Source organism: Carassius carassius, chromosome 43 (genome assembly GCF_963082965.1).
Source record: "Carassius carassius chromosome 43, fCarCar2.1, whole genome shotgun sequence".
Lineage (NCBI taxonomy): Eukaryota > Metazoa > Chordata > Actinopteri > Cypriniformes > Cyprinidae > Carassius > Carassius carassius.
The window spans coordinates 376,895-397,330 of NC_081797.1; the positions used below are offsets into that span (position 1 = coordinate 376,895).

At 40.7% G+C, this 20,436-nt stretch overlaps 1 protein-coding gene and 1 long non-coding RNA gene across 3 annotated transcripts in view; both read right to left on the minus strand.

Moving 5' to 3' along the window:
• LOC132124901 (uncharacterized) overlaps nt 1-20,436 on the minus strand; it is a 326,429-nt gene that overhangs the window by 10,726 nt on the left and 295,267 nt on the right. The gene's annotated exons all lie outside the window — the stretch shown is intronic.
• Nucleotides 417-20,374, minus strand: LOC132125137 (ubiquitin carboxyl-terminal hydrolase 7-like). Of its 2 annotated transcripts, XM_059536379.1 has the most exons (12): nt 20,180-20,374; nt 19,297-19,482; nt 18,924-19,089; nt 18,745-18,841; nt 18,541-18,665; nt 17,321-17,391; nt 16,949-17,077; nt 16,149-16,247; nt 4,505-4,633; nt 3,490-3,633; nt 2,812-2,875; nt 417-1,468 (listed from the first exon to the last, which is right to left on the minus strand). In XM_059536379.1, the coding sequence occupies exons 3-12, from the start codon at nt 19,054-19,056 to the stop codon at nt 714-716; spliced, it is 1,746 nt and encodes a 581-aa protein (XP_059392362.1). In that variant the 5' UTR covers nt 19,057-19,089; nt 19,297-19,482; nt 20,180-20,374; the 3' UTR covers nt 417-713. The 2 variants fall into 2 exon arrangements, with proteins under 2 accessions (XP_059392362.1, XP_059392361.1); XM_059536378.1 differs by lacking the exons at nt 19,297-19,482; nt 20,180-20,374 and having other exon boundaries at nt 18,924-19,149.

Consider the following 20,436-nt stretch of genomic DNA (forward strand, 5'->3'; position numbering starts at 1 on the left):
ATCTGTGTTTTATAACATGACCCTTGACACTTTGGGCTCATTATCAAATGGATCCGAAAGATTTATAACACATCGTGTATTTCTGACAAAGTCAGTAACTTTATCATTTAAATATGGCTGTGATTCTCTACATATGATTATAGTTTCTGAAGTAATTCAGAACAAATATTTAAGTGATGCATCTTGTGTAAAACTGCACTTCCCAATTTGACTTTACTCCTTAATAATTCAGTTCCTTTATATTCATGTCAACAGTCAGTTGTCCCCTAGTTAAATAGAATTATAATAAAACCAATATCACATCAGCTTAACTAAAGAAAATGCCCTTTCAAATGAAACATATCAGAAGTGTAAAACTCAAATCACAGAGTGAAATTATTTTTTTCAAATAACTGTGCAATGTTTGGTTATCCTTTTCGCTTGGTGGATTAATGTCTGTCTACTATGATCAGTGCTGGAAGTGGAAAAGAGCCATACTCCTCTTGTCTTCACATTGGGAATATATACAGTTTACAGGCTTTAAGAGCTGAGCACCTGTGGCTGCATCACAGTACAAGATAATACAGTCAAACCCTCTCCCGGGTGTTTCTGGAGCACACATCTCAGTTTCATCTTCTCCAATAAGAAATGATTCTGGTCATTAATATTTCAAAGTGTTGGACAACTCATCATCTTGTTTCCTTGTGCAATATTAACGCAGGAATCTTTAAAAATCATATCACACCAGAGTGCTGTGACTCATAATTTCTGTTTCTAGTAAACATAGTGGGGAGCAAGTAAGACACAACAAATATTGCCAGAAGAAGAAGAAGACAAATGAGAGTAATAAGATGAACAGCAACACTAAATATCAGTAGGTGAGGTGGACAATAATAGCTAATAAGAAAAAGGATAAGAAAAACAAGAAGAGATAATAACAGCATCCCGATAAAATATTTCATGAGTGCTCTTCCAGTAGAGACTTGACCTGCACTAGAAGGAAGTAGTTTCAACTGATTGCCATTATCACCATCAATCGACTGCAAGTGTTCAAGTGTAGGATCATCTGTTACGTTCTGTGAGGTGTGTGCTTCAGTCTCTGAGTTAGAATCACTGTTTTTCTGGAGAGACTGGAGATCTTGCTGGACCTTCCCCTTTTCACACTCACTTCCACTGAACTGACAGTCCGTCTCGAAAGATGAATTGTTTGTTGTTGGTTGATTTTGATCTGCATCTAGTGACTCTTTATCTGGTCCAGGTTCAGTTGGCATGGTTTTTGAGGCATGTGCTTCAGTTTCTGAGTTAGAATCACTGTTATTCAGGTGATTTTGCTCATTACTCTCTGTAGACTGAGAGTCATGTTCACTGCATTTTCTTATTTTCACAGACTTTAGGTGATCTTCTGGCGGAGTTTTTGCTCTTTTTCTCTTTTTCTTTGGACTTTCTGTCTCACTGACCACAGAGAAAGTGTCCACTTTACTTTTTGAGCCTGAAAAAAAGAAAAACAAACAACAAAGCATGTTCAATGCTCTTCAAAAAAAAAGCCTTTGCATTAAGAAGTATGCTGAAGCCCTGATCTTTTATAATGGTATTTAAAGGGACTATATGTAGAATTCAGAAACCCTTGTTATTAGTGACACCGCTAGCTGTTAAGTAAACGTATTGCTCGTGCTCACACTCGTCCACACAGAACATACAAGAGACTGTATGTTATTCAAGGTCCCTGTAAACTCAGTGAAGTTCTTATTTATTCTTTGTTGTTCTACTTCTGCGTTGTGTGCTTTATGTATCCAGTAGGGTTTTTGGATACCCGATTAATAATTTGCAAATGATTAGACATTTGACCTCGTCAATAAAATATTCGGATGTGTATAGTTGAAATAAAAACTCTACACACCCCTGTTAAAATGGTTTGGGTGGGTGTGTGTTTGTGATTAAAAAAATAAACATTTTTGCATATTTAAAGTTCTCATTTTATGCATTTTGCAATATGACCATTCATGTAATGTGCAATGTACTGTAGCTGTTTCTGAATGTTAAAGGCCTGCAAAGTTTCAAAGATCAAGGTACAGATAAATTAGGTCTCGCAATCAAAAGAAGTGATTCTGAACTGATTGGAATGACTCATCAGTAATTCCAGTTTTGCTTCCTGATCAAACACATTTGTAACATATGACAGTCTATGGTCTTCATTGTGAACTACATCTTCTTTGACCTCAAACATTGTAGTTGTAGTTGACACTGGAAGAGTTTGGTTCATGTGTCAACATGTTGAAAAAATGCTTCAATGGATTATGTGAAAATTTAAGTGTTTCTCTGACCTTATATGTGACCTTAGACGGGAATACATTTGATTTGAGTATTAGTGACTGTGTGCTTAATATCTACTAACATTTTATTTTGATGGACATTCTGCTGATTATAAGTCATTTTACAAGTACCTGTCAACTTATTCTACTAACCCATGACAGTCTACTAATGTCCTATTAATACTGTAATGAGAGTTAGCTGACATGTACTTGCACGGTTACTTATGGTCATAAGAATGTATAAAGTGGACTATCAAAACTATTAAAATAGCATAAATGGGATGCTTTGTGGGTTCTAATCTTGACTATATCCCAAGCATGTTCAACTAATTCAAGTTTAGTACATTTGTTTCAGGAATGATGCATGATAACAGCATGTTAGAAAACTATTACTTCTGAAGAGAAAGTTAGATGAGTAAAATGATAGTGAGATAAGTATGATTATATGCTCTTATAATTTCAGATTCAGGGTTCAGAAACCCCTATTTCCTTCATTATATCAAACATTTTGATATAAACTCACATTTTTTGTACAAAAGTAAATATGCTTCATCACTCCATACATCTGAATCACGTTTCAAATACTTCTGAAAAATAAGAGCATAGCCAATACAGTAAAAAGAAAAAACACAAACCTTATCACAACATTTTTTTTAAATATAAAAAATATTTATGAATACAGCAAAACATAAGTGAAAGTGACGTGACATTCAGCCAAGTATGGTGACCCATACTCAGAATTTGTGCTCTGCATTTAACCCATCCGAAATGCACACACACAGAGCAGTGAACACACACACACACACACACACTGTGAGCACACACACAGAGCAGTGGGCATCATTTATGCTGCGGCGCCCGGGGAGCAGTTGGGGGTTCGATGCCTTGCTCAAGGGCACCTAAGTCGTGGTATTGAAGGTGGAGAGAGAACTGTACATGCACTCCCCCCACCCACAATTCCTGCCGGCCCGGGACTCGAACTCACAACCTTTCGATTGGGAGTCCAACTCTCTAACCATTAGGCCACAACTTCCCCCTATAAAGCATTTTGCTATATGATTGTCAATTGCATTTCTCAATGTAAACAATTATCAGATACTGATACTTAAAATATCTGGTAAATGACAAGAATCTTTCAAAACAAATCTGACATTTAGCCAAAATATCTAATAATAATAATAATAATAGTAACAAAATTCACCTCGAGTCTATTCACTACAGAATCATCAAATCGACACCAGCCGTTCTCATCTTTGATGTCAGCATAGTAGTGTCCTCCATTGAGAGAGCCAGAATGGTTGGCTATAGCGTACAGATCATATGTGTGATTTACACCAGCCTCTTCCTGAGAACACATAAAATAATAATAACACATTGTTTTACTCATTGTCTAATGAAACAAACAGCCAATTTGTTTTCAGTCTGGCTGATGATTCTGGTCGGCTGAATGATTTGGTCACGTTGGTTCTCAGTTTAAAAGTTTAGTTCCCCCCAAAAAACTAATTCTGTCATCATTCAGGATGACGTGATAACCACATATTACTCTTACTACTTCTGCCATATGGAAGAAATTGTAAGACACGTAAGATCTCCTGATCAAACACAGAGCACTCAAATGTGTTCAATGAAAGCTCAAGAACAAATGTGGTTCTTGTGAACGTCGGCACATTTGAACTTATGAGAAAGATTGAAGTTAGTTTTATTAAGCTTTTATTTTAACTGATCTATGCTAATTTATGTGAATAAAAGTCTAAATTAAATCAGTTTTGTAGGTTGCTTTGTCTTTCTCATGAAGTTATTGCTTCTCTTCAAAAGACTAGAATAAAACCGCTTGATTCATATGGATTTATTTTTGATCTCTTTATGACCATTTTGAAGTCTAATGGATTTGGAGGAGAGTAAATAATTTAGAATTTTAATTTTGGGTGAACTGTCCTTTAACTACTCAATAGAGGGGAAGCTTTACAGTGAATAATGTCATTAAAATATTATTCTTTCATACAGATAATCATATGACCTCAAGAATCATCATGGGTTACTGTTGTTATGATTTAGTTGTTTGTTGCATGAAGTTTCTTCAAAATATAACTTTTTATGTTCATCTGAAGACAGTCAGTCAATCATACAGGTTATTTAATAAGTTTTCATTTTTAGGTAACCCCTTCTATAATTTCTATTAAATTAATTCACAACATTACACGATACCTTGAACATACCTTCACAAATAACTTGAGGGGAATTTGAACTGAGGAGTAATTCTTTACGCAGCACATGGTGTCATAATCAAATTCAAATCTCTCCAGGTGCAATACCAGAACATAAGGGACTTCCTGCAAACTGGAGATCTGGAAGAAACGATCATAATACCAATTAACATATTTATAAAAGAATGTTTCCTTTAGATACTTAACTTGTGCTGCGTCATAGATTATTGAAAAAAGTTAATTTTCTCAGAGGACTGAATAATAATAATAAATAATAATTCATTACATTTATATAGCACTTTTCTAGGCACTCAAAGCGCTTTACATAGACAGGGGGTATCTCCTCATCCACCACCAGTGTACAGCATCCACCTGGATGATGCTCCAGAACGCCCACCACACACACACACACACACACACACACCAGCTTACTGGTGGAGAGGAGACAGAGTGAACCTGCCAGAGCCCACCAAAATGGGCAGGACTATCGAGCTTTAAAAGCTGGCATTTCGCCTAAGGATCTTTGACAATCTTCTCTTCGCTGATCTATGAGACTTAAAGATGCTTGCCGTAGACACACCTTTGCTGCGGACAGAAGCTGATTCAGTGACCTGCACCGCTCTGCTGTTCTCACTTTGTGTTTCCAGCCCAAGCTGCTTTCAGTGCCCTCACACTCCTCAGCTTGTCCCATGCTGCTATCCCGTGACTTCTAAATGAGCAAAATTCTAAAGAGCAAATTTCCAGTGAAGCTGTTGCAAATGTTGCACTGCAAGTGTGGCTCATGCAAGGAATTATGTCTGGGTAACGCCCAAACAGAGACTGCTCGCTCACTGAGATGGAATGCTTTTGCTCAGAGTATGAGTCTCACTATTCTCTGCTCGTTTACCGCCTTCAATAAAGGCAGCTCCACTCTCCCATTTCTCCTCGCTCAGCAAAGCTCAGATAATGAAACAACAGAGCTACTGAGTTAAGCAATCGGGTGTTCTCACTCTTCATTCTGATCAGTCATGTTTTTACACATTACAATCAGCACCCCTTGTTATACTGAGCGGCTCGATCCTCTTACGTGGATCGGAGTAGTGGACCACTTTGTATTTGTGTGTGTATTGCTGAAGCTGCCAGGGTGTGTTAACACTTGAGGATAAGCACCCCTCATTACATCGAGAAGTGCAATCCTTCTGAAACGGATCAATAAAATACTGCACTAGGCGACCCTGCCTCCCCCCATGGAGTTAAGTGATCAGGCTTGAGTGATTTTTTGTGCTGGTATAGCTTTGTATATGTTCACTCTTCTCACAGTGTTTTGATTTGCCAGTGCGTTTACCCTAAGGATTAGTGCCTCTTGAGTGGCTTAATCCATCAAAGCAAAAGCGTGATTGACACTCTCGTGAATGAGCACCAATTTGCCTGTGATTTCAGTCATTTGTCATGATTTTTCAAAACCTATTGGCGAGCCAAAAACTGGGCTAAAATCATGCAGTCTGAACTCGGCTTTAGTGATCTGCATTATCCCATCCACACACTAAGTGAACACACACCCAGAGCAGTGGGCAGCCATTTTTTGCTGTGGCACCCAAGGTGCAGTTGGGGGTTTGGTGCCTTGCTCAAGGGCACCTCAGTTGTGGTATTGAAGGTGGGAGACAGCATTGCCACCTCTACCAACAATCCCTGCCAGTATGAAACTTGAACTTACAACCTTTGGGTTTCGAGTCCAACTCTCTAACCATTAGGCCACAGCCTTCCCCAGGCCCTGCCCCGCACCGCCCCTCACCTCTCCTCGTCCTACACAAAAATCTGAGAGGAAGTGAGGAGCAGCTTTGATCTGTCAGTGCCCCTCTGCTATGAGTGAATTGGCAATTTTAAAGAGAATACTGTCACTAGTGATTATTATCACTGACAGCTTTAGGGTCGGACACGTCTGGGCCACAACCATGCTGAGACCACACCCACAGGGTCTGACTGCTTTCATTTAAGACTGTTCAATTCTGGGTGCTGATGGCAGTGTGTTTGTCATAATTACATTTGTGAACACTGGGCCAGTTCAAATAGAACCCACACAACCAACCGCTGTAATAGCGAGAAAAAGGAGATCCGATTTCCTCTTACACTTATCATGAGTGTTGGGTCCCCACAAGGCGGCCTACCACTCGAACCAATCCAATTCCTTGTCACACGGGCCGAGGTCTGGCAGGCCATCCCTGGAGTGTCAGACTGGGGTTTTGGTAATTATAAAACGAGGCTACTTACTCCAGTTCACTCGAAGATTTAGTGATTCAGTGGTGTGGTCCCCAACTTCATGACAATCATGTACTGTGCTCCAAGGTGATGAATTTACTGGTAAAAGCAGCTGTAGAGATGTTCCAGAGCTAGTCAGACTGCTACAGCCACTACCTCCTAGTCCCTAAAAAATTATGGAGGTCCTGGTCCATCCTCAATCTCAGGAACCTGAACTGCACCCTCATTAAACCGCCATTCAGGATAACTTTTTGGAACAAATCTATTTGCAAATATGCCCAAGGGACTGGTTCTTCTCTCTGGATCTGAAAGATGCATACTTTCACATCCAGGTACCCACTACCAGAGATAATTCTTGAGATTTGCCTTCAAGGGAGTGGCATGCCAATACACAGTCCTTCCCTTTGGATTGTATCTAATTCCTTGCACTTTTACGAAGTGCATAGATGCAGCTCTCTCCTCTCTAAGACAGATGGGAATCCGTATTCTGAACTACCTAAGCAACTGGCTAATTTTAGCTCAGACAAAGGCCGAGCTAATATCCCACAGACCCCCTCCTCCTCAGCCTCTTAGAATGCCTGGCCTTCTCAATTTTTCCAAGAGCTCACAGTCTCTCATGCAGCAATCCTCATTCCTGGGAGCAGTTTCTGACTCAGCCCACATGAGGGAAGAAGTCACACCAGAAGGTGCACTGGCCATACAGCAGCTTGCGGCTTCTTCCAAAGTCAGAGCCTCTCGCCCCCTCAAAGCATTTCAAAGGATGCTAGGCCTCATGGCCACCACATCGCCGGTACTACAATTTGACATGCTTTACATGAGACCCCTTCAGTACAGGCTGAATCTGCAAGTTCAGTCCCATTTCATGTCAAGGTGAGCCAGGCCTGCATGTCAGCTCTGATCGACCTTCGGCTTCTAATTGGAAAACAGTAGGTCTGCTTCACATCAACTACCTTGATATGATGGCAGTATGTTGAGCCCTTCTGATCTTCTTTCTGGCCCTGAAGGGACACCACGTGCTAGTCCTCTCAGACAGCATGAAACTTCTGGTGGCCCAACCCTGGAAGAACCATCTCTGGATCTCAGAGCTGTCTTAGCTGCTGACAGCAGCTCCTTGGCCCATTCCCCTAAGACAGGACCTCCTCTCTCAGGGGAACATAAGGATTCGGAACCCCCAGCCTGAGCAGTGGGCCCTACACCTCTGGGCTCTCAACGGGAATCAGTAGATTTCCCAAACAGTGACCTAAATACTATATCACAGGCTAGAGTCCCATCTACGAGATGCCTCTATGCCCTTAAGTTGTCAATTTTCTCCGCAATTTTCCCAATAATGTGGGACATATCTGTGATATTGTCCTACTTACAAGAGCTGTTGGACAAGGGCTGCTCCCCTTCCTCACTCAAAGACTATGTGGCACCTATAGCAGCTTCTCACGCTCCTATAGCCAGACAGTCGGTGGGCGGGAACAGCCTAGTTGTTAATTTCCTGAAGGTCCCTACATGGGATCTGCCCACAGCCCTGAGAGCCCTCAAAGCCTCCCCCTTTGAGCCACTTCAGCCTGCAAGCTTAAAAGCAACGTCACTGAAAACCACTCTGCTGCTGGCGCTAGCATCGATAAGCAAGTAGCTGACTTGCAGGCACTCTCGATAAGCCCTGTCTTCCTTGAGTTTGGCTCCAAAGTTGTCCTAAAGACAAGAAATGGGTATGTCCGTAAGATGCTCTACACTCCATTTAGAGCTCAGGTTACTACTCTCTCTATGCTTCCTCCTCCTGAGGAAGGCCAGGAGTTTAACCCTCTGAAGTCGATTAACGCGTATACGCATTATGAGGCATTTTCTCCTGATAACCCCGAAAAGAACTTAAATTACACTTTCAGTTTTGATCATACAGATAAGAGCTATACATCAATCGAGTCTGCAAAGGGTCTACTTTTTTGCATACAGACTTAATAACAACAAAACTTTGTTCATTTATAAAATAATGATAACAAACAAGGTGTGCTGTTTGCAGCCTTTGTCTGCGCTGATTTTCATTTAAAATTTAAAATTCATTTCATCATTTAAAATGAACTGTAACTCAGTGAATACTCAATGAAGAGACATGAGATAGATATCTATAGAAAGCTTGACATGTCTACTTTTAAACAAGTGCTGCTGTAAACAAATATTCTGTGACCAAGTAATCTATATGAAAACAACGCGATGTCCATTTTGCATGTCTCCCTTCATTATCTTCTAATGTGACCACGCCCCGCGCTGAACGCGCTATTCAGATTCTAATGTTTCACTGAAGCGTGCTGCTTGAATATGCCCATAACAGAAGACAACGCAGCGAGACTATTCTTCATGTTTTTTTTATTTTACTGTTTCCTTCGTGATGAGAGGAATAAGACATAATTCACCACGAATAGATGTGATGTGGATGAGGATTTGAGATTTGGATTTGCTCAGAAAAAAAGAATGAAGCACTTTATTCAGCAGAGATCATAAACATGAGTTAGTCTCTTTTTATTTATTTATATACTTGTACTAGTTTTCTCATAACGTGTAAACATTTTACTACTTTTTCCAAAGACTTTTTTCTAGTGGTGCACATAGATTAATTTTTTTATCTAGATTAATCTCACTGTGATCTTGAAATTAATCTACGTAGATTAATCTAGATTAAAATGGCTCATTCGAATTCTGCCGAAGGCATTCAGAATAAGGGTGTTACCCAAATAAAATTGACAAACAGTAAGTCTTTGAGAAGGGGTTTATCAAGCTAGGTGGTGCATTAGACCAGGGGCTCATCTCCTGTTTCCAAAATGCATCACAAAGTGCTTGAAAAAGCTGTAAACTAACTCCACATTGCACAAGGTGCAAACAACTTTAAACCTGTTTCACACCAATGTTTAAGTTTTTTTTCAAGTTTGTAGGTGTCAAGGTACAGAAACCAAATAATTAAATGTAAAATAGCACTAGATAGTCTTCAATGTAAAAATTTAATATACAATCAAACCTACATTTATTCAGACAACCAACATTTCTCACATTATTACAGTTTTGCTATATATATCAAATATTATATCTGGTGTCTGAATAATTTTTGGTTTGACTGTTAAAACTACAAAATAATTCAGTCAAGAGCAGTGAGTGATTTTCATTTTCATTTTCTTGGATTAACATTACAGCAGCCAGTAGCTAAATTAGGTCACTTTAAGAGACGATGAACGCATCCAATATAATACACATCCCATTTTTTTCCTCAACTGTTTACTTTCACTTAAGAAATAACTAACTGTTTTTTCGAGCATAATTTCCAAGGGGGTATTTTTTGACATATTTTGTATGTATTTGTTGGCACAAGAGCAAAAATAAGCAAATTCGATGTTCAAGTGTTTTGAGACGCCTTTCTCTGCGTGAGCCCTGAACACCAGAACACCGCGAGTACTGAATTGGGCTCTTTCACATCTTTTTGTTTGTTCAAACTGCGATTTGTATTTGTTCGTTCAGGTGCAGGAGGGACTTCGAGGAGAACTTCGCAGAAGAAAGCTCGGTTCAGTGTCGCTGTCCATGATACACGGCTCTCTCTCTCTCTCTCGTGTGCACCGAACACAGCGCGCGAGTAACCAGCTACTCTGTTCAGCTTTTCCGCGTCTTGTGTTTGGATGCTTTAATGTTTAAGTCAACAAGCGTTAAGGCTTAAAAACACCTGAAAAAGATAAGCTTTTGTGACGATGTGCAGCAGTGGTCCATCAACTGTCCTGAGCATCTTTTTAGGCTGGCCTCAGCCAGTCGTTTATATAAAATATCAAGGTGAAAGTCATCATAGCTTGCTTAGTATAGACCCAGCTCCCAACCCAACTTTGAGAATAGATTAACGGCGATATTTTTTTTATCGTCCGATAAGAGTCTCACGTTAACGCAGCACGTTAAAGCCGATAACGGCCCACCACTACTTTTTTCAAACTATAATTCCTGACTAAATGTATAATCAAGTGAAATATTATGAAGTTTCAATAACAATATACAATACTATACCATTCAAAAGCTTGATGTAAATAATATAAATGTAACAAATAAATGTAACTGTAACAAATGCAACACAATGCTGTTCTTTCAATTTATCCCCCTAAAAACCTGAATAAAATATTCTCAGCTTTTTTCAACATTATTATTATTAATAATAATAATAATAACAATAACAATAGATTTTTCTTTTTTTTTTTCTTTTTTTATCAGATTGTTAAAAGGATTTCTGAAGGATTGTGTGACTGGAGTAATGATGCAAAAAATTCAGTTTGAAAGTCAGCTTTGATTGTTCCTGATAAACTGTTTAACTGCTCCCCCAAGTTGATGTTAAATTATGTTGTGGGATAATTAAATTTTTCTAAATAAACTACAAACACAAAATTATATAGATTTATTTTGTTCTCACATTCTTTCTTGTCACTCCTTCCTCACAGTGGCACAGATGACTGAGAGGATCATTATGCAGCTCATTATGCAACTCATTATGCTGCTCATTATGCAGCTCATTATGCTGCTCATTATGCTGCTCATTATGCAGGCCTTTGTCTTCTCAGGTGTAAATCACAATGATATTCATGATAGTTGACGCCTACTTGCATATGACTTTTACCAACAAAAAGTGTCTTAGAAAATTTAAATCAATATATTGTTTTCTGTGAGTGAGTAAACAAGATGATTTTCACATAATTTAGAAAGAAAAATTCTAGGCTACAAGCTCCAGTTCTCAAAAGTCCCGGGAACCAATTCTGTTTGTGTTTCATTGCCTTATTCAAGTGATTTAACATTTGTGGTTTTTCACTAACGACGCATACATTTTTTTCCACAAAAACACAATCATGTACATACATGCTGCTCACATATTATTATAGCCCAGTTTGTGCGGATTACAGTGAGATTAGGATTTAGCCATTTAGATGTGTATAAGAAACTGAAAATAGCACAAATGTCAGGGCATGTCGGTCCCGCTTTCGCCAAGGCCGAGGCTGAGGCTGAGGCAGATAGATCTGCTGGAGGGTATGGAGATGGGCACATACCCTATCTCATACCTCACCCGCCAGATCTGCCCAATCTCCGGGTTCAGAAGCCCGAGTTGCGGTCTTTCCCCTTGAGTGACGGCCATGACGCACCGCCTTTCTCTGAGGAGATTGAAACAGAGGGCGTCGATGAGCTTGCAGTTGCACAAACATAAATTGCATAAACATCAGTTGCACAGGTTTCAGTTGCACAAGCATTATATTGCAAGCATATTATGCCTAAACTTTATAATGTGCAGCATTAATGAAAAGCGCAGTCGCGCATTCATCTCTCTGGAAAAATAAGGGGGCTGACTGTGCTTCTCGCATATCTGGGGACGGGTTGGGGACGGCTCTGCCTATCTCCACCCGTGTTCCCTAGATCTAAAGTTCGTTCTCGAGGTTCAGAAGCACGCACAGCAGTTCCTTCCCCCTGCTGCTGCAGCTACTTATCTCTGAGGAGATTAATACTGTTTGTGTGACTAAGTGGCTTGCGCGAAGTTAGATATGAATTGTATCAAAAAGGCAGACCGTGTTTACTCGTCTGATAGTTTGATTGCATTAAATTCTTAGGAATATAATTAAATTTATCTCACTCTGAGAAATTATATATACTGGAGGGGCTGCAGGGCGGGAGCAGCCATCTCAGTGTATTGTCAGAGCGTTAGGACCGGAGGCCGAAGCAACGGTCTGAACCAGGGTTTTCCCAGCCTAAGGCAGATCTGAGGGCCGTACTTCCCTGACAGTGGGTGTCGCTGTTGGACAGGGTTTCTCTGCTCCCTGTTGGCCTGCTGGCCTTGCTGTAGCTGATCGTAGCTCAGTGTAGCTGTTTTTTTCCTTCTCTAGATTCTTTATCTTACTATAACTGTCTGTTTTTTTAAGTGATAAAATATAACTTAAATCACACCATATTTCTGATATTATCGATCAATCTTATCAGATTAACTTTGATCGATCACTTTTATTTTATATCCGTGAGTGCAGTACACATGCATTGCATTAGCACTCGTTAGCTTGTCATTAGCATTTTCATTCGAACCTATCGCTGTTTTCTTTTCTCCTCTCCTCTTCCTCACTCCAGTTTTTCACAAGTTCATCAAACAACTGTGGTAACAATATTTCATCAAGCACGGTGAGTAATGGCTTCTCCTGCTATTGTTATTTGCACCTCTTGCCACATGTACAGTTTATCTATCTCTGTTACAGATGAGGGATTCACATGTGATAAATGCAGGGAAATAGTTAGGCCAGGGGTGCCCAACCCTGCTCCTGGCGATCGACTGTCCTACAAAGTTCAGCTCCAATCCTAATCAAACACACCTGAAGCAACTAATTAAGGTCTTCAGGCTCACTTAAAAATTAAAGGCAGGTGTGTTTGATTAGGGTTGGAGCCAAACTTTGCAGGACAGTCAATCGTCAGGAACAGGGTTGGGCACCCCTGAGTTAGGCTGACAGAGAAGATTTCAGAATTAGAGACACGCATCCAAACTTTAATTGAGGACAGTAAGAATGTTAGGGCTCTAGATACGGCTTTGGATGCGTCTAGCTCAGGGATTCCTGTACATTGTTCGGTTCCGGAAACAGAGCCCCTGCAGCAGGGCAACTGGGTGACGGTGAGGCAGCGTAGTCGTGGGTCAAAACACCGCTCTTCTGTTCCGATCAAAACATTAAACAGTGATGCACCCACTGAGAAACCTGATGAAAGTGCTCTAGTTATTGGTGATTCTATTGTACGGAACGTGAATATAGAGACACCAGCCACCATAGTCAAATGTTTACCGGGAGCCAGAGCGCCTGACATCTTGGCAAATTTAAAAATGCTGGCTAATGCTAAACGTAAATACAGTAAGATTGTTATTCATGCCGGCGCTAATGATGTTCGACTTCGCCAGTCGGAGATCACTAAAAATAACATTAAAGAGGTGTGTGAACTTGCAAGCACGATGTCAGACACTGTAATATGCTCTGGTCCCCTCCCTGCTTACCGTGGTGATGAGATGCATAGCAGATTGTCATCACTCAATGGCTGGATGTCTAAGTGGTGCCCACAGAATAACATAGGTTTCATAGACAATTGGACAAGCTTTTGGGGCAGACCTGACCTGCTTAAAAGAGATGGTCTTCATCCCTCCTGGGGTGGCGCCACTCTTCTCTCTAGAAATACTTGACTAACTGGGGCCCAGGTCAGGAAGTAGATAGACTGGCTAAACCGACCGTCTGCTAGCTGCCTCACGTCACAGAGGTCAGCTAATTCTCTGAGGACCAGCGGCGGAACAGAAAGAAACAAAAACTGAGGATTCTCCACCCGGCCCTCCTCCGGGGGAAGGAGTGGCTCTGTCTCCGCCAGCTCCTGAAGAGCAGTCTCCCACATCTCCGAGTTGCCCATGTCAGGACTGCTTAGTCGTCTTCCTAGAGGACTTCGCAGCCGGAATAACACGGGGGGCGCCGCTCTCCTGCGCGAGGCTCAATGCGCCGGACTCGAAGAACTCCCAGCACGGGGCGGAGCTGGTGTGGAGGACGCAGGGGGGCGCCCACGGCAACGAGCAGACTGAGGCACTGCCCACGACGGAATGGTGGCAACCGGAGGATCACGTCGTGGCGAGATGTGCTGTATGGCCTCAGTCTGCTGTTGTTCTGTCAGGAACTGCTGGGCACAGCCCCTCACAGCGTCGCCACACAGGACAGCCTGGGAGATGGGAGCGTCGAGAAAGTGCACTTTGTCAACGTCTCTCATACAGACCAGGCTGAACCAGAACGGCACTACTGGACCACCAGAGTGGACATCGCCTTCCCGAGGGACTGCGTCGTGACTTCCTTCACCCGGAAGGGTGAGGTCAGTCACCGTGCGCAGCTCCTGCATCAACCTTGGGTTGGTTCTACCCTCGTGCATTTGTTAAAGCCTTGGCTTGGTGAGTTTGCAGGATAGCCATGGCATGCAGAGCAGAGGCAGCTTGGCCCACAGCACTGTAAGCCTTGGCAGCGAGAGCGGCCGACAGCTTACAGGCCTTGGGTGAGAGCCGCGGACTATTCCTCCCAGTGGCGGCATTTTGTGGACACAAGTGCACCGCAATCGCACTCTCCTGCTGGGGAATGTCGACGCACCCCTAGCTGCCCCGCCATCGAGGGTAGTGAGGACGGAGGAACAAAATGAGCTACTTCCGGCCGTAAAAAGGGGCCATCCATGACTACATCCCTTCCCCATGCACATCCGGGAAGAAAGGAACCAGAGCAAAACGCGGTTGTGAGCCGCGCTCTACACTGAGAACCAATCAAACAGCCATGAGCACTCAGCACTCATTCACCTCCATCCTGATGCTCACAGCTGCCCGGGCAAGCACGGCTGTCAACTCTGGGTCCAATTCGGCAGTGGCGACAACACCCGAGGGGGGCAGCCCCGCCGAATCTTCATCCACAGAGGTCAACAGCCCATCCCCGATGCTGCAATCGACATCTGATCCCCGGCGGCAAACTGAATGACCCGTTGGGACTGCCTTAAGACAGCCCAGCAAAATCAGGCCCGGCGGAGAAGCTCTCACTGTCACCTTCAAATCTCCCAGAGCACTAGCCGGCGATCCTCTGCTCGTAGCAGAGAAACCGGAACGGGTCGTGACAGAGGGGTCTGCTCCTTTCCCTTTAAGAAAGGGGAGACGCGATCACAGCGTTGCCAGGGTCACACACACAGTGCGTGCATGAACCATCCACGAACGCGCCTTCAGCGTGCTGAATGCCCAGACACGGAAGACAACGATCGGGGCCGATGTCAGAGAACAGGAAACGACCGCATCCAGAAGGATGTGGACGAAACGGCGTCTTTAAAAAGACGCGAATCGTCCGTGATTTGCTCTTTTAGGAAATCTGCTCTCTTAGTTGAATCGCCCAGGGGAATCGCTGAAAGGGACACCACTGTTTGCGCCGTACCGCCAACCAGAACAGCTTCCCGACACAGCAGATGAATGGCTTTGTGGAGTATAACAGCTTTCATACAACCACTCGGCTCCGAAGCAAAAATCTAATGAGTTGAATCACCTGTCGCCCTATTAATACCCATTGGCACAGGGAGTGGCTCAGGTATGTTAAATCCACTAGCCAATTTTCATTGGCATTTTCTCTTAAACTCAGAAATGATTGGCCTCCCAAGTGAGACCCCATATGTCGTTCGACATAACTCGTAGTGACTGACAGATAGGGAACCATGGTTACATACGTAACCTAGAGACGTTTTTCTCATAAGTGTCTAGCAACGCAGTACTAGTTTCTAATATCTCAGAGAACATTTTAAAGAATAAACTAACCTCAATCACGGTGAAACATTCTATATTGCTGGAATTTTTTTTAAAGATATTGTTCAATAGAATTTTAGTTCTAAGTTTGTCTTATTTCTAAAAAGCAAAACTCACAATTGTTGTCTTCATCGTCGTTTCACAACCTTTACAGTACACTTCTTGGTCTTCCCCATACATGATGATTGGTGCAAAATATGAATCAAAGCACTTTTGCTGAAAAAAAAAGGTTATTGAAACATTTATTGTCCATGTTAACTTATTGGGTTTGCCTGAAACAAACAAACTAAAACAAACTAAACAAACATTAATTGAAAAAAAATATTCCAGGTTTAAGAATGTCACCCATCATTTGTAAATAATTTTGACTCATCCATTGTTTTCAGAAATGGAGCTTGAGGTGAGGGGCTCTTATAATGGAAGTGAATAAGTCAATATCTGGAGGGTTTAAAATAAAAAATGTGAAGCTTACAATTTTATGAAAGCACATATTGTTTGAGCTATTTAAATTAAGCAATTTAAAATCATTTTACAGTTGCTTTAGGGGTTTTGTTGGTTATAGCAGTTTGTTGTAACTTGTAATTGCAACAAAATTGTTAAATTGGACATAACTTTAAACAGTAAAAGTTAATATTTTTTCACGATTGTAAAATCATGGTAACATGCATATTGTATATGTCTTGTAAATCACTGTGTCAATAGAAACCGGCCCCATTCATTTCCATTGTGACTACCTAACTGTAACCCAGACTTCCCAAAAAGTATCAGTGCAAATTCATTATGTGGTGATCAATTCAATAGTATGCTTATGAGTGTTTAAATACGCACTGAACCTATAATATTATTTTAATCACATTAGGGCATCTGACATAAATATAATCACACTACAGAGGGATCAGTTACTTTTAGATGCTTACCATGTGTACGGGTGGCTCTGAATTCAAGGAAATTGATAAAATGAAAAAGGTTTTAACTTGCTTCAGAGGTTCATGTTCTTTTGCTGGATTCATACAAATGGTGGTTTGTGCCATCCTTCCCTGAAATATCTATATGATAGATAGATAGATAGATAGATAGATAGATAGATAGATAGATAGATAGATAGATAGATAGATAGATAGATAGATAGATAGATAGATAGATAGATAGATAGATAGATAGATAGATAGCTTTTTTAATGCAAGATTAGCCCTGTATAATATCAAACATATGGCACACTCCAGACACAGTGATAATTTGCAGTGTATTTGATTAATAACTTTTCAGGTATCTGCAGGTACTTAACACACCTTAGATATTTCAGGAGCGACCTTGTTGAGTATCTTCTGAAGACATTTTGCAGCATCTTCCTGCTTATGAACTGATGAAAAAACATAATGCCTGAATGACTCAATTGTGTGGAACACACACATTTTAAATGAGAATGTGTACTTTAGGGCTTTGTTTTGTTTTAGGCCAGTGGTTTTCAACCTGTGGTCCGCGGTGGTATTGCAGGTGGACCGCCAATTATTTTCTGTTCATTCCCAGTCCATTCTAGGGCTGTGCGATTAAAAGAAATCGTCATAAATTCTCGATTTCTAAATCGTGATGCACCTTTTTTGCGAGCCCATGTAAACGGATCAGAGTGTTCACACTGCACGCGGTAAAAGGCTAGAAATAAAAACGTGCGAAAATAATTAACACATGACCATAATCTAACACATGAGCATAGAGAGAATTGAGTGCACAGGACGCAGTTTAAGTGAGAGGAGACACGTTTTAAGTACACACACTCTCACCGCGCAGAACAGCGTGTATCTGAGCAAGCACGTCTGGTTTTGTGACAGAGCAAAGGAAATCTTCGTGCGAACAGAGAGATTCGCGCTCGTGCATTATTTTAATGTGCTTTCGCGTTATATTTATGCGCTCTTGCTGCTGACCGCATACACATACTGTATACACACTGCAAACACCTGAGGCACCGCTACAATTAATGAGCTCTATGAACAATGCATGGCAAAAAAGAAAAGTCCCTACACACGGGATTTATTTTATTTATTTATTTTTTGTCATAAGTCTATAAATGTAGTTAAATCTTTACTATAGTGATAATTTTGACTTATGTCTGTTCTAGAGACGTTACAACTTTTTGATAAAGCTCTAATTGGTTTTCTTTTGGAAATATGTTTCAAATTAATCCTGAATGCATTTATGACTGATCATTTTTGCGATTGTGACACACCGATATGCTTTTACAAAGAAATCGCGATCGTTTTTTTTTTTTTGTTTTTTTGTTTTTGTCCATATCGCACAGCCCTAGTTCATTCAATAAATACAGTTAACAATCAAGCTTCTGAGTAATAAGTTATTAACCCAGCAATAGCGGGGTCAGTTATTTTTTTGAAGTGGGCCGCACAAACATATGTGTGTGGTTGTGTGGGCCGCGAGTTGAAAAAAGTTGGGAACCACTGTTTTAGGGATTTTTTTAAAGAAATTGTATTTCACTTCAAAATGCAAATCCTAAACATACCATTGATTTTCAGTTCAGCTGTTATTCCTTCAGTGGTGGCAGTGTTTCTCTCTCCAGACTTTAAACACTCAAATAACTGTGCAATGTGATTATTAATGGTGGAACTGGAATTATTCATCACATACCTGCAACAAAACACACTAGTTATATCTGATTTTATTTTTTACAGCTAAAATTACCATAAGAACAATGACAAGCTCCTACCTTTCCACAGCCTCTCTGAACTCCTCTGTCATGAAGAGTATTTGCAGCACTGTGTTCAAGTAGCATGTGGCTCCCTGATTCTCTAATCCAATGTATCCTTGACATTTCAAAGGTATTCATGTTACAGTCTGACAGTGTAATGTGACTATAATATGTGTTAATAAAAGATCAGTGCTTACTCATCATGGGTGGGGAGGTTCCATTTATAGTTATAGCACAGAAGTTATCTTTTTTATGTTTTTTAGAACAAGTGTTTTGTGGATTTGTTTGAGGCTGAGGATTGTTTTGCTCATTCGGTAGTGATGGCATCATAACTGTTTGCTTTTCCTTTGGCAGCTGTGAGTTCTGAAATGGAAACAATACTGTGGGGAATAAATCAAACATTATCCTGATTTGAATTTTAAGCAACAAACATGGCAAAAGTTTATGAAAGTTGTGGTGTGTTTATGAAAGTTTATGAAAATGTAACTCAAGATCTCATTACTGTAGTAATTGTATTAGTTGAGTGTTGAAGAACCAGCATACTGAGCTTTAAGTATTAAAGAAACTCACCACTACAAGCTTTCAGTTTCAGATGAAATGTAACTTGTTGTCCAAACTTCTCTCGTGATGAGCGTGTTATTGTTTTATCCGTGCGCCTATATTTTACTCTTTGGGTCAGTAAACCATGACCCAAACTGTATAATACTTTCCATATGATGAGAAATCCGTCATTGGGTTTAGGGTATCCTCTGCCAACTAGAAGAGGTTAGTAGATAATTATTTAGAGGCAGGTTCGAAATAAACTTATGGGGCTTTTAAATGACACCATTAAAATTAAAAACACTAAATAAAAGTGCTTGAAAGATGTATAAAAGTAGATGTAGTGTACTGAGCTTAATAATTAATAGGATTATTTGATAATCATATTCATGATATCTATGTGTGCATCTGTAATTTCAACAATAACTACAGAGCCCCTTATTATAATAATATACATTGCACATCAAATGTCATTCAATGTATTTGTGCTATATTCAAAAGCCTAATTGTTTAGGAAAGAATTGATAAGCTTTGAACTTCGCTCCTTGTAATGATGCCCTAACCATATGATTGAGTCAAACTCTAGATGGTTGTTTGTAAGACTTGAACAAGATTTATACAGCTGTATCTGACTATTTAACACTATTTGACAAAATACTGTTATAATCAAACAAAATAAGAAACTGATAACTAAATGCAGGAACCCAAGATATGAGTAAAGACTGACATTATGCGATCTGCAACGTTAGCGTGATTAGACTTAGCAGGTGAATAGCCTACTATTACATGCGAGAAATGTTTCAGCAGTTTTTCAGTTTCGGTTGTTACATAATGACTTGAATACACCAAAATTCAAAAACAAATTCGAATTATAAACACCATTGAAGATAATGGATAAAGCAATATTCCGTACCAAATGCCTGGATACCTTCAGCAGACGACAGATGCATAAACAAGATTTGCTGTTTTAATTTAAAAAAAGGAAGGAAAAAAGGCCGTACAACTAAAAATATCGAACAAGAACCACTGAACCCAGACCATGAATGCCGATCCTCGCGGTGGTCATGCAGCAGTGTGATACACAGATTCCCCAGGACACCGTGTCAGTGTTCGGTTGCACAGTCCGTCTATCAGCCTGACTGTAAAGAAGCGCACTGACTGTGGACGTTT